General features: G+C 37.4%; 1 protein-coding gene across 2 annotated transcripts in view; it reads right to left on the reverse strand.

The window, feature by feature from the left end:
* Positions 1-14,043, reverse strand: part of neto1l (neuropilin (NRP) and tolloid (TLL)-like 1, like) — a 62,488-nt gene extending 48,445 nt beyond the window's left edge. For both annotated transcript variants that reach the window (XM_056737758.1, XM_056737759.1), the window contains exons 1-4: positions 13,167-14,043; positions 12,584-12,637; positions 12,365-12,499; positions 11,341-11,589 (exon numbers count right to left, since the gene is read on the reverse strand). In XM_056737758.1, the coding sequence (XP_056593736.1) occupies positions 11,341-11,589; positions 12,365-12,499; positions 12,584-12,637; positions 13,167-13,194 (466 nt within the window). In that variant the 5' untranslated portion in view covers positions 13,195-14,043. The remainder of the gene's footprint in view (positions 1-11,340; positions 11,590-12,364; positions 12,500-12,583; positions 12,638-13,166) is intronic.
* Positions 14,044-14,295: the final 252 nt, after the last annotated feature.

Here is a 14,295-nt window from a genome sequence, read left to right on the forward strand (position 1 = left end):
CGATCCAGTCACACTATTCCCTTCAGTTTGTATAATCAATCAGTGGGCGTGGCTTCTGGAAAGATTGATGTACGAAGCAATCGACATCAGCCGAGAGAGCAAACATAATAATGTCCGCCGAAAAATCTATGCTGGCACAAATGAATCCTTTACCTGTTCAAAACTGACACCTCATTTAAAGACTTCATTACTGTTTAATCAGTTGTCCCAAGCACACCATTGTCAGAGATCAGACAGTCTATTCACAATGTGCAAATCCACCCCTCACAACCAACTTCCTCCTTCCTAAAAAGCCATTCCTTCCTAGCTGCTCGTGTTTCCAAAAATGCCTACAGTACGCTTCATAATAATAGAAAGCCATTTGATGCATGCTGGGTGGTTCTGTTTGAACAGCAGGTCTATTCCTCAGTTCACCGGTACGCAAGAGGGTGTGTATCTAAGGGCTAGCCCCTGGTTTACCAAGCCTGAACTTAAATCCACTTCACCGTTGCTCTTTCTCTCTCACAACCAAAAGCACAGGAGTATGTTTCGTATTTCTGTCTGTGCCCCCAGTCAAACTGTTCATGTGAACAATTCAATCCTGCTCCCTAGAGCAAGTCCACAAGCTGATAGACGGATAGACACAGGTTGAATGTTGAAACAGTCTTTTGTGCTTTCAGAAGAACAGACCATGTGAAAGATTAGTTAGTCATGATGAAAGAAATATATAAACTTGAAGGAAAATCGAAAATTATATATTCTAATGTCTCCGTCGTTTCAATGTGAATTAAATTTGAACTTATGTTATCAAAAACGAAAAAAAATGAGCTACGCAGTCCACATTCTTTTCATAGCTTTATCTTATGTAGACACATCATTTTCTCATTTACATGTCTCAAGAAGAAAGATTTGACACATATTTGAGAACGTTCATTGAACTAAAAAAAGGAATACAATTTTACTCCACGAGGTGCCTTTAGTCTGACTACATGAGACAAAATAAGTCGAACATGGCTTGGCATTTACAGCTTCTGCTTTCAAAACATTTGGCTGCAACTGAATTTAATAACCCACTGCTTTGGTAAAGGATGTCTAATCTGCTTACTGTGAACCGTGTCGATTTATGCAGACTGAATGAGACCGAAATGTGGTATATGTTGCCCAAATTCCTAGTCTTCAAATGAAAAAAAATTCACTAACAAACACGGCGTCTATGTTCCCATAGAGTCAACTGAGTTTTAATTTTGAGCAAAATTACTGAGCTCCACGTGTAAAGTGTGCCATTTTTGCTCAATTGTTTCAAGACTGATGGTTCCTTAAGGTTTTCTTTAAGGAGTTCTGTTCTAAACTCATGCCATTTGGTAGTCAATACCCCAACACCGATCATAACAATATTTTAATAAAAAGTATTTTTTGTTTCAGGGAAATCAACCAACAAATGCCTTTTTTATATTGCTGCATATTAAGCTATGAAATATGAATATAGCTATTATTCAAAATTAGACAAAGCGACAAATATTAGAAAAATAAATTGACCGTTCCGTGGAACACTGACAACTATTAAACAACGAAGTGTCACAACCAATTTTCTTTTTTAATGAGCCAAGTATTTTCCTCCGAAAGCTGTAAAAGCATGTTCAGCTGTGTCATGGAAACTGATAGTTGTCCTATTACAAATGGTGCAGACTCTCTCGGCAAGCCCCATGAATATTCAAAGGGAACGGGGCCTTGGGGAAGCTGTTATCAGGCACTTCTCTCCTCTATACAGCTCTGCTACTTTATATTTTCTTCCTCTGCCTATTTTTCTCTTCGAACAGCTCTGCATTTTCAGGGACCGGATAAAATAGAAAAGAAGAGAAGGATTTCCGTGTGACTGGTGTGATTAATCGAGCTTGGCAAACAGAAAATAAAAAGTCAGGGGAGCCATATTGTTCAGTGGCTTGTTTAGTGTTTGTGTACCAGGGAATGATGAGCTCACGTGACCTGTTCCAGAGGCCTTCCAGGCTTCAGGAAGTTGATATTCCCACTGGGAAAGCATGAAATAATTGACTTTCTGGATGAGCACCCTTTGCGGTCAGCAGCTAAGGAGAAAGCGGTGAATGGACGCGTAACTAATACTCTGCGTGTAAACAAATGTTGACAGACTTAATCAAACACACATGGTGCCACATAACCACCCATAATGGTCAAATTTCACACGCTGAAACCCTACAAAAGGTTCGGTGAGATCAATTAATAAATTGAGCATGCAGTAAAAAGGCATTCAATATAGGCTGGTTTATTAAATACTTTTAGAGTATGTGATGTCAGCTTTTAGCAGCAAGTCTTAGAGTCCAATAATATGCTAAAAGCCGACTGTTCGTCGTCTCCGCGGGGGGAGCAGGTCACACAGGACAATATTTAGTGGGGTCTTGACTTCACTGGGCTGATTGCCACCATTACTATGAATGAGATGCAGCTGAGTCCAGACATTCATAGGGATCGTGGCCTCATGAGAGCTGGAGAGAGTAAGCTTTTAGAAAACTCATAAGGGCAGACTCAACCCTATGACACTCCTCTTTGGAAATTTAAAAGAAACTGCTGAACCGCCTCTCACAAAAAATCTAATATCCTGAACTTGAAGCTCTAAAGGCCACACCCTTCTGTTAATAGTAGTATATGAGCATATGCAGGACTTTAATAATAACTTTAAATAACTGCAGTAAAAGGTGGCTTGCAAAGCAGAGAACTACTCAAAACATTATGTAACCACATAATAATAAGATAAAAATGACCAGCAGTCACAAATAACAATGTTCATGTGTGCAAGGGCCCATAACATTTTCAGAAAGTTTTTATTATGGTTTTCCAGGCTGATTTGGACAGTAATTCACTTCCAAATAAAATCCTCCAACAACCTATAAGGCTTTTTTCACATCTTACTACAGGGTTGCGCAGAGTACTCCTGCTACGGTGGCATTGCGGTGCTAAAGCTTCAAAATACTGCCGTTTTTTTCAAATGGCAGAATTATAGTATCATAAGCAATGTTGCATATGTGTTTCTCTCCTAAATTAATCCTTTTGAATGACTCGGACAAGACTGAAGCCAGGTTTCCATTACAGATTTGTGCAAAATTTAAGTGATATTTTGAAGATGTCGATTGTAAAATATTCCGGAAAGACGCCTTTTCTGAAAAACAATGTTAAGCAGCTGAAGAGTAATTTCTTTCCTCTCGCAATAAGTCATTCTGGAAACACAGGTTGCGAACCAACTTGTGCATAGTACCACCTACCGTGAGGAAAGAGTGAAGAGATATGTCTATATGTCACACTGGACCAAAATACCGGTCTTACTAGAACATTAGTTGCAAAAGCCCACAAAACATTGTATGGGTCGAAATTATCAATTTGTCTTTTATGGCAAAAATCATTAGCATATTAAATGAAGATCATTTTCCATGAAGTTATTTTGTTAATGTTCTAACGTAAATATATTAAAATTTATTTTTGTAAGTGGATGCAACAAAATCGCTCACAAAAATGTCCGGATACATGCCTACAAACTTTGCTCGCTCTTTGGGAATTACCAACTAAAGTTTGGTATCAGATTTTTGGTTCATCTACTCACCCCAATGTCATTACAGTGTTAGGCCAATAGAGAGAGTTGATACAAACCTGTTTCTTCTTAGCAACGGTTTGCTACAGTGCATCTGATTAATAACTTCAAAGAGGACTTTCTCAATATTTAGATTTTTAAGACTGAAGACTGTTTTTTATTGTCACACATGTCCCTGTATATTTTCATAATTCTTCACTTTTCCTTTATAAATCTCCAAACTGCACTCATTAACTTTCCTGCCTTCAGGTCATCATATTAGATATTTCGTAATGTGAATTCCTTACATCCTATTTTTACAAATGTTCTGCCCAAACATAAATACGATTAACAAGAATTCCATTGCAGTTTTGCAAAATATGCCTGTATCGTATTAAAGGAGCTGAAAAACACTGCAAGGAGATTTTTGCGATATATTGGATATATTCCATTGTGTGTGTTTGCGATAGCAATTTTCACATTTTGAATGCTAATTAAAATACAGCAAATTAAGTGAGTTTTTCATCAAGACACTTGCTTCGTTCTTGAACAAAACAGCCGTTTTAAACGAAACTCCATTTTCAACCACCTACTCGCCATTTTAGTTTTACATTGAAAACGGCAGCCTAACATTTTACTTTTTCAAACATTGATGTATCAATGAAATATGTCACACATTTAAATTAGTTCCAACATGAAAAATGTTCTAGTTTACGAAAGTAGCTATTTACTATAGTAAACTTTACTAAATCTTCTAGACTAATATTCTAGTGATTTTAAGTCTTACCATAGTAAATATTAAAATATACTGCAATATTTGCAACAAATTATCCAATTACTATAGCTTATACTACAAAATATTGTAGTAAGCATTAATTAGTGTGGTAATACTGTAATAAATAACAGTATAATACAATTAACTATAGAAAATACAAAATATTTTCGACAAGATCAGTTTTTTTTTGTAGATTCGAATTGACACAGCATTGCGGTACTTCTTTGTATCACGATACTTCCGCTGGTATAGTATCATAAGATATGTTTATGGTGTCATTTTAATTACCTTTACGCATTTGGCAGACGCTTTTATCCAAAGTGACTTACATTGCATTATACTTTACATTTTGTTTCTGAGTATGTGCAATCCCTGGTATCGAACCTCAGCTCCAGGAAATCATGACAACCTTACTTACACCACCCCATTGCAAGTCTATGAAGGCATAACAAATATTATATATAACAACTACACAAATTTGGATCTCATTTTGCACAAGACCAAAGTCAGCACTGCAAATCACACCCAAATCCTTGACTTTAAAGTGACATACTAGCCCCTTTCTACGGCATGTCCATGAGTATCCCATTAACCTCCTGTACTCACCCCTGCAGTATAGCGTCTCTTTATGGCTAAATGGGCATTAGGATTAGCAAGGGGATAATAATACGGCCCGCTGTAGGCAAGCCAGTATAAATGGATGGGTTAATAGATGAATGTTGTATGTGATTAAATTGAGCATGGCTTTCCAGCTGCTGTGCCTGAGAGCACAACACCATGAAAAAGAGAAAGAAAGAGAGCGAGGAAAAGCGTAAATAGTACAAAACTGATCCAGAAAAGACAAAAAGTCAAAGATTGAAACAAGGACAGGGGTTATTTCATATAGAGTTTAACATTCAGTTATGTGGAGCGGTATTTGGACCAATGAGATGTTACTGTGGGCGGGGCTACAAATTGATTGTCTACATGGGTGTATAAATAAAAAAAATATATGATACAGAAACAAAGAAGGAAATAAATAAAGAAAGACAGAAAGAAAGACAGAAAAGAAGAACATTCAAGTCCCTATGTCTGACCGCAAGCACACTTAGTCCACACATTGATTTTGGAAGTAATTGGCTCTGGTAGAAAAAAGCAGGCCAGGAAAGGGAGATAAAAATGTTGGGAGCTAAATAACATTGTACTATTGGATTCTTTAGGCTGTGGTTGGTGGCTGTGATAAACACACTGGATCTCCTTTGAGTGAAAGGTGGGGTTTGATAAGCCTGTGCACATTTTGTGCTTGTACACACGGCCAGCGTTTTTTAGAGGATAGAGAGATTGGAGACCTTTATATGGGATGTGCTTGAATGGCTGAACGAAACAGTCAATCGAGCTCTACTACACAGCACAATAACATCTGCATTATGCAAAAAAAGGAAATCCATAGCAAACACAAAACCTCACAAATTGCCTTTACATAATAATAAACAGAGATAGGCGTTTTTAAATTACAATAAACGTACTGCTCTTTAAAACCAATTCAACGCTCCATTAACCAGTCCGGATGGCACCTGGTTTCCGATACAGAATGACACAAACAGAGAAATACATCAGGAGGAGAAAAACAACACATCCTAGAGCCCCGGTGTTCTTTTCCACCTTGTCTGCAAGAGCTTGTGCCAAACATCTCCATCTGATAGCGTTACTTTAGCAAATTACATCCCCTCCAGGCATCACTCCACTGTGGCATACCTGGATTTTTCATGACAAGGCAAAATTAAGTTTTTAGTTACTGTGAGAGCTCAAGAGTCAGAAATAAGGACTCACGTCTCACAGCCTACACGTATGGCTACCTTTAGTTTCTGAAGGGATGATATTTTTCATAACTATAGCAAAATAACTAACGATGACTTCAAGTTGATAGTCTGGCTCTGATATAGGGGTAAACTTTGAGTAAATAGTAATGATTATAAACAAAATACAGCCAGAAAGTTTTATGCAACCTTACTTGATTATGATAAATTCGTTGATAATTTCTACTTGAAATAAACGTGTGATGAAAATAAAGACAAATCAAGGTTAGCGCTGCAATGAATATACTAAATGAACATCTCCAAAGTGCTTCATTTTAAATAAAGATGTATTTTTTCAAGATGTAATTTTGTCAGATTGTCTGTGAAAGAACATGAGAAATATAATGAATGCACAAGAATGCTATTCTATTCGAAGGTTCAAAGTGTCCATCGTTTAAAAAGCGCCAAGAATAATTGATCCAATCTATGTGTTTTTTCATCTCCCTTTGACGTGAAAGACAAGTTCAGCGTGATGTTTTCAATAAATACATTTATTTTCTCATTAAGATGTGCTTGTACTCCTAGCAAAGGATATTTATGCTGTGCAGACTTCACAGTGGAAAACCCATAACCGCTTCTTTCTGTGTACTGAATCACCTTGAACAGAACATATTTTCTGAAAGGAACAGCATTACATGTGCCTCTCTCTGATTAATCCTTGCTGAAGCATCTGAAGCGAAACACAAAGCGTGCAATTTCCCACCCGAAGCTTCCAAGACATTTACGGGTAATAGATGCTGCCATACTAAAGTGCACAATTCAACAGACATTGTTTGAAAGGCATTTTACCCCGGCTAAAGCTATATGCAATTCTGAATCGTTGCTGACTTTGTAAATTGTACTGGGTTTGTCTCATGAAACTAATGAAAGAGGCATTATGATAGCAAAATCCCATGACCAATTACAATTATATTTTATATTGCAAACCTGTCTTTAGTTACTAATGCAAAATGTACATGTTAATTTATTCTACCTTCATCTGTGTTGTTTCTCATCTAATCACTATTCGAAACTAAAACAAAGAGGAAATACTTAATGAGCGATTATATCTTGAGGTAAGGTTTTGTCATACGGAGGAAAATATGAAACCTAAAGCGTAATTTGTGCAGGAGACCTCTCCATCCCTCACACTTAATCAGACTTGAGAAAAGCAGGTGGGTGGTGGTGAAATGTGGCCAACACCTGAGCGTACAGATAGTTCATTCGCAGGGTTCAATTTTCAATTTTTCTGGTTTGAATTCATGACACCACAATAATATACAGGGGTCTTGAGCACAGAGGGGCCATATATCCAGCTCCCTTTTCTAATCTCAACTGTCATTAGAATGATTAAAATTCAATACAAGCTCCAGTCCACAAATTAAAAGATCAAACACCTCCACTACATCACAGCCTTATCAGGATTTTTGCATTTGGGATCACAGTACTTATTTCTGGTTTGCTACATGTTAAAATAGAGGAGGAAATGATTCATTATAAGCTAGAAACATGTGGTTATGAGTGCTGTGAATGATAATCATTCATTTAAATGAGTATACGCAACAAAATGAAAACACCCCTTATAGAACACTCATATTCCTCTTGAATAATCTATATTGAAAATATATAGAAATATGTATGGAGTTACTTAATAAATTACAGCATAAGAAACTTCAAATTACATAATGCTTATGAATATTCGTAAAGTGACAGTCAAGGTTATAAGAAATAAGCCTCTAAGTAACGCCTCATAAAAGAACAGTTCACCCAAACATAAAAATGCTATAATCATTTACGCTCTTTGTCCAAAATCTGTAAAAATATGTTTCTTCTGATGAACACAGAGAGAGATATTTAGAAGAATGCTTGTAACCAAAAAGATCTTGGCCACCATTGACTACTATCGTAGGAAAAAATGACTACAGTAGTCAAAGGTGTCCCACAACTGTTTGCTTTCATACATTCTATAAAATATTTAGTTTTATATAAAATATATTATTAGTGTGTTCAACAGCAAAAAGCAATTTATAAAGAAATTTGTCCTACTATGGTAGTCAATAGTGGCTAAGAAATATTTGTTACAAGCATTCTTCCAAATAGAGTTCTCTGCGTTCGAAATTTGGATTTGGAACCACTCGAGGGTGAGTAAATGAAGACTGAGTTTTCCTGAGCACAACTGGGTTTCTTAATTGAACGTTGCAACATTTATGGACTGCTCTCAGCTCAGTCCTCTCATATAACTTCCTTCAGTAGACTATCCCCAGCATTCAACAGTTGAAAATATAAAACATGAAAATGGCCACACGAGGCTTTCCCAAACAAGGTTATTAAATGGCCACTGGATCAAGAAAGCAGTCCCTGAAATGCTTTTAAGTCCATCTTGTTTTCCTTATTACTTCTGCGTCTGTTTACAGCTGGGACAAAGGCTTCAAACAGCCAGCGGGCTGAGAAAAGGCACACGAGGAGTGCAGCGCTCTCTGTTATTTAACTCAGCTAGATCTTGTCTGGTAACACGGCTTTATCTCTTCCAAAGACGAGGTGGGGTAATAAGGTCAGCCGAACCCCGGAGACAAGGAAGTGAGACTCAGGAGAAAGAGAGTTTTTGTGATAGTGTGAAGGAGAAGGAAAGAGACATACAACAGAGGGACATGAAGATGGAAGTAGGCGGGGACAGAGGCTCGCAGCAACCAAATACTCTAACAAACTCAAGAGCGTAACATGAAAATTTGGAATATTAATAAATTTACCCTTAGGTCTTTCCAGTTAAAGTTTCTTCCTGATTGTCTCATAAACTGACAAAACTAAAGTTTCTTTATGGAACTGTACAGCTAAAATGGAATCTTATGGCATCGTGAAACACATTTTTAGGAGTGTTTAATGTTTTTTAAAGGGATAATTCACCCAAAAATGTGTGTCATCATTTACTCAACATTTTTGTCATTTTAAACCTGCATGAACCTTGTTCTGCAGAACACTAAAAAGATATTTTGAAGAATATTGGTAATCGAACAACAGCGGCACCCATTGACTTGCATTGTTTTTGTGTCCATACAGAAGCGAATGGGTACCGGCGTTGTTTGTTTACAAAACCAAAAAGTGTTATATTTTATTGCAAAATTATAGCCTGAAGGATATATATATTTTTTCTGGTTTGGTTTCAATATTGGGCTGTGGGGGTACAAAGGACAAAAAAGTTGAGAAATGCTGCTCTGAGACATGAGGATCTGATATTACATATGAGTACTCCAATGAACTCTTACACAACTTTCTCCTGATAATTGCATTTCAACGCTAGGTGGGACTGCACACAACTGTGCACACAGTTTTTATATTCACATGATATCAGGAAGTAATTACACACAGTGTGCACCTAATTCTACATTTCCATCGTCGAGCTATCCAACGTCTGAGTTCAGCAATGGATTATGCCATGCTTCTACGATTTCAGATGAAGCAACTAACCTTCAGTGAAGACGCTTTTAATTACTCTTCTACCAAATTTGGAAACTCAAGCATTAAATCCCGGTGTTGTTGGATAGATCTATGTCTATGCTCCAAGTTTACTCTTATAAGATGTCCAAAACTATTTTGGTTACATGACTTCTCTAGATGTGACCATCACTTTACATGATTTACTGCATGGCATCAAAAGAAGTCTTGGGACTTATAAAACATAGAACATCTTATCCCCCCAAAAATGAAATCTTGAAATCAGAGCCATAAGACAGTTGAATTTGACGTTACTTACAAAAGCAAGCAAATGTAGGATTAATGAGGTTTGATACATAAACATTTTAGGACAATCATCGCCCAGAGCTCCAGCATAATGAAAGAAGACCATGTTTTAAATTCCTCATTTCCGAGACTGGCAGAGCTTTCAGTGTCGCTTTGCAAAAGTAAGTAGCATGAGTTCTTGTTTCAATACACTAATGCTTCACTCTGTGACAATAAAATGCAAAAAGGTCCAAGGAGAATGACTATAACACATAACTATAACTCATCACATCTAATTTGTACGTTTCCTCATCTCCTGCATTTCATTAATCTGTTGCACCTTCCGTATTAGCATGTGGTACCACTGGCTGCAGCAGATGCGCTCCCCACTTTTTTGAATTCAGGGACTTTTATCTTCTTAATTATGTAAATTACATGCCACCGATATTCCTTATCAAGACTACAGGAAGGCACGCATTTTTCCAGGCGAGCGTCTGGAGCCATTCATGCTGAACAGTTTCTCTAAACTTGCCGAAAGAACTTCCTCCTGACTCACAATAGGATGGAAAATAGCAGTGGCTCATAACTCATTTTCCATGATACGACTCTAAATCAGAGCTACCTTCACAGTTGCGTGCTACTTTCTGTGCACCCAGAGCCACAGCTGTGCAATTCATCTACAAGGCCCTTACGACTGAATTTGCATGTACAACTTTAGTTTGAGGTATATGGCTTTTGACATTCCTCACAGAATATCCATCATAGTTCCATTTCAACAACATTTACAGTATCAAATGGCAAAATAAAATGACAAATGGTAATTTCTAACACCAAAGAAACTAGAGGTCCATCAGAGGGTGATAAAACAAATATTTGAGGTTTTGGGAGATCGAGGGATTTCATGGGCTTTCAAGAATGTACGATGATGCATTATATTCAAATTTATATCGCTCTTACAGCATCTACTCTAATTGGAAATCCCGTGAAATAATTGAGTTTGACAGCATTTATTATGGATCAGGTTTTGAAATACCTAGGAATTGAGTATAGTAAACCATTTAAATTCAAAAGGCATTCGATTTTAGGCTCCTCGTCAATTGTATAAAATGCTACCAATAAATTTAACAAAGTAAATTATGGAAAAGGATCATTGACAAAAACAAGATGGATCTCACATTAATCACGACATGAAACAGAAGCTTGAATGTTGAAGGGCAGCTACAGATTGCATCAAGAATTCAAGTCGACATGCAGGGGATAACAATACCCTGAGGTTATGAGTCAGAACCGCTTCCAGAACTCTTAAAAGAGCAGCAGGCAACGCCAAATCATTTAACTCATTGGCATAATAATCAACCAGGCTGGAAAACAATATTTCACTCTTAAAACTGCCATTGACACTCAAAACCTCCTCTGGCTACTAAGCTGTAACATCACGGTGCATAGTGAAGGTTGATAAGTAGAACTGAAACAAAATATAATACCTGCTGTGAAATTGTAGCTCGCAGAAAATCCTATCGCTTCCAATTCACCATCAGCAACAAATTTTATCCATAGGTAGCGCCCACTTGATCTGATATATGGAGGGTTCTGCTGGCCGCAGTAGCGTCCAATTATTGGAGAAAAACCAAAGGGCCCGTCCCGGACTTCAATATGGTCAAATTTACATTCCCATGAAGGTTCTATGGAGTACTTTTCATCAAAGTAGAGATCAATGCATTGTCTCGGGGGAGCTGAAAGGAAAAAATGATGATGATTGACAGCTGTAATTGATGGAGGATGATGTCATTTGTCTAATAGTGTTAACATGAAAAAGGAACAGCCATAGTCAAAGATAAAAATGTATAATGCATCCATATACAGTACATATAATTCTACTGGGATGAAAGCAAAGTAATAATGAAAATTATCATTTTTTTATTATTTACCACTAAAATCTCTGTATGATTTACTCAATTGCATTCTTCATACAGTATATCAGAAAAAAGATGTGTGAACCATCTGAGTGACTGAAAATTCATCTCTAGCTTTTCAGTTAATTTGATTCTCAGTCAGTAGCAGCAATCCAATATGAAGAGTTTGGTTCCAAAATAAGATACCTCAAAATATATTTATCATGTTTATTATTATGTTATCATGTTTTCGTCATGTTTTGCCATGTTAGTTAGCTGTATTTTTTTATTATTATGGCTTAAATCAAAACAAACCAACTGCATTTGGATTGATATTAAAATGGAGTTCAAATATATATATTGACAGTAGTTAAAACATATCCAAAATAAAGAGTTCTTAGAGGATTGATCATGTCACTGATGCTTTGTTCTATTACGAAAGGAAATGTTGTAAAATTGCGTATAACATTATTATTGTGCTGAACAGTGAACACTATTAATAACCTGATTTCTCCTATGTGCCATTATTAAACAAATTAAACATCCCCCTCTGACCTTCCAACCTTGTGTCACATGATAGATTTTTCTATAAGACCGAATGGAAGAAGGTCCGTACCTTCAATGATGTAGATGCATTCTCGTTCTGGTGGGTATTTGTTTGGGTAATTGGGTGACGTGAAGAGGCCTCCCTCTGATTCTTTGACCCAGGTACCACACTGACCTGGAGGCTGTACCCCTGAATTGTTTTTCACTAAAAGAGAGCAGTCACATCTCAGAGATTTCAGGAAAACATGGAGATGGAGAGTGGGTGGGTATTACTTGTGACCATCATTACCTGCTTCTTTCTTTGTTGCCCCAGACGACCCAAGCATGAGAAGACCTGCAACAACTGCGACATAAGAGTTAAGATCAAAACAGCATCAAATTATTTATGAAAGAGCAAAGCTTTATTAAAGCTTAACTTAACAGGCTTAGTGGTGTTTCAGTATCTATTGCTGCAGTAGATAGATCAACAGATTATCAGAAATGCATTTTTTTACTATTTAAGAAAAGCAGGTATGTGTTGTTTTAAACTGAATAACTTTACTCTTATTTTTGTTTACTGGACAAAGTAAACGCTGTATGAACAATAAATAAATTATGCAGTCATGTTGTTCTAATTGGTCACAAGTTTGGGAAGAAAAGATTAAGATTCTTCGCCATAACGCCATTATGCGCGTGCATGTTGCATACCACCAAACGCACTTAACGACATTATTTTTAATAACACATAAAGAAATAAAGACAGAAATAAAGACACGCACAAATTTCCCGCAGAAGTAAAGACAGGCACGTGTAATACGCCGGTAAATGCAGATGCACTTCATGCGTAAAATGTACCAAAGAGAAGAGCGAAGTTAACCTAGACCTGGACTTACCGTAAAGGAACCTGTTCCCATGTACCATGTCTATTCCTTTCACAAAGGGCTTTCTCAACTAATTCCATTTAGATCGGAATACTTTCAGAAGAAAATATCGATATTGGCAAATGATTCACAGCAAATGTGTCAACATTTCAAAGCCCTTAATTCAATTCACTGCCAATTTGTATTAACCGCTGCGATGGAGATTCCAGGGAACTATTCATTAGTAGTTTCGTATAAAACCAGAGAAAGATTTAAACATTCGTCCGATTTCCATCCAAACGTTTCCAAACCCCTCTGGTGATGGATTAATAGGTCCGTCATTAGCTTTCCCCGATCGCTCCACCTTTCCAGTGTTATCGTGAAAAGATTCATACAGGGGAAAGGTTTACAAATCTCCCGTCCATCTCTAAAGAACAGTTATCAGAATATCCGTTTCCGTTCATTTGCGCATTGTTTCGCTCCTTAACAAAACAAAGAGCACCGCAAACTTCAACAAGAAAACTCGCGGTAAAAACAAACGTGTTTAATAAAGCCCTTTTCCTTCTGTTTCTTCGACACGATACGCAGTACAACCCCCTCACCAATCTTATGCGCCTCTGCTTTCCTCAACCTCAAAGAGTTAATTCATATCATCGCTCTATCATCGATTCATTGTTTTAGTCCCGAGTTATGTCAACAGTTTAAAATGTTGCGGCAGCACACAGAACTGTTCGTCATAAAGGTCCGTAATCCATTTCAGATGATGCTCTCGCAAAACGCACTGCAAAACCGGACAGACTGCGGATCCAATGAATCCAAAACCTTCGCGCTAGAGCAACATTTAGGGGTGAGCAGAAAAAAAGCTCTGTGTAATGCAGGGTGAGAAAGAAGCAAAGAGATGGATATCTAGGGAGCCACAGCTCCCATCAGCATCTTCAAGCAGTAAATGCACCTGCAGTGTTGGATTGGCGAAGAGCATCTGCAGCCCGCGGACATGGCGGGGGTCTGGTCCGGAGTAAAGTACCGAAGCATGTAGACTCTAGAAAAATCATCGGAGACTCACGGGGTGGTGTAGTCAGCCACTTTGTAGTTAATACTGTTATTTTCGTGCATAAACGATAACTTAATCTACTAAGGAACTTACGCTTGCTGAGTGTCTTTG

Source organism: Triplophysa dalaica, chromosome 23 (assembly GCF_015846415.1).
Source record: "Triplophysa dalaica isolate WHDGS20190420 chromosome 23, ASM1584641v1, whole genome shotgun sequence".
Classification (NCBI taxonomy): domain Eukaryota; kingdom Metazoa; phylum Chordata; class Actinopteri; order Cypriniformes; family Nemacheilidae; genus Triplophysa; species Triplophysa dalaica.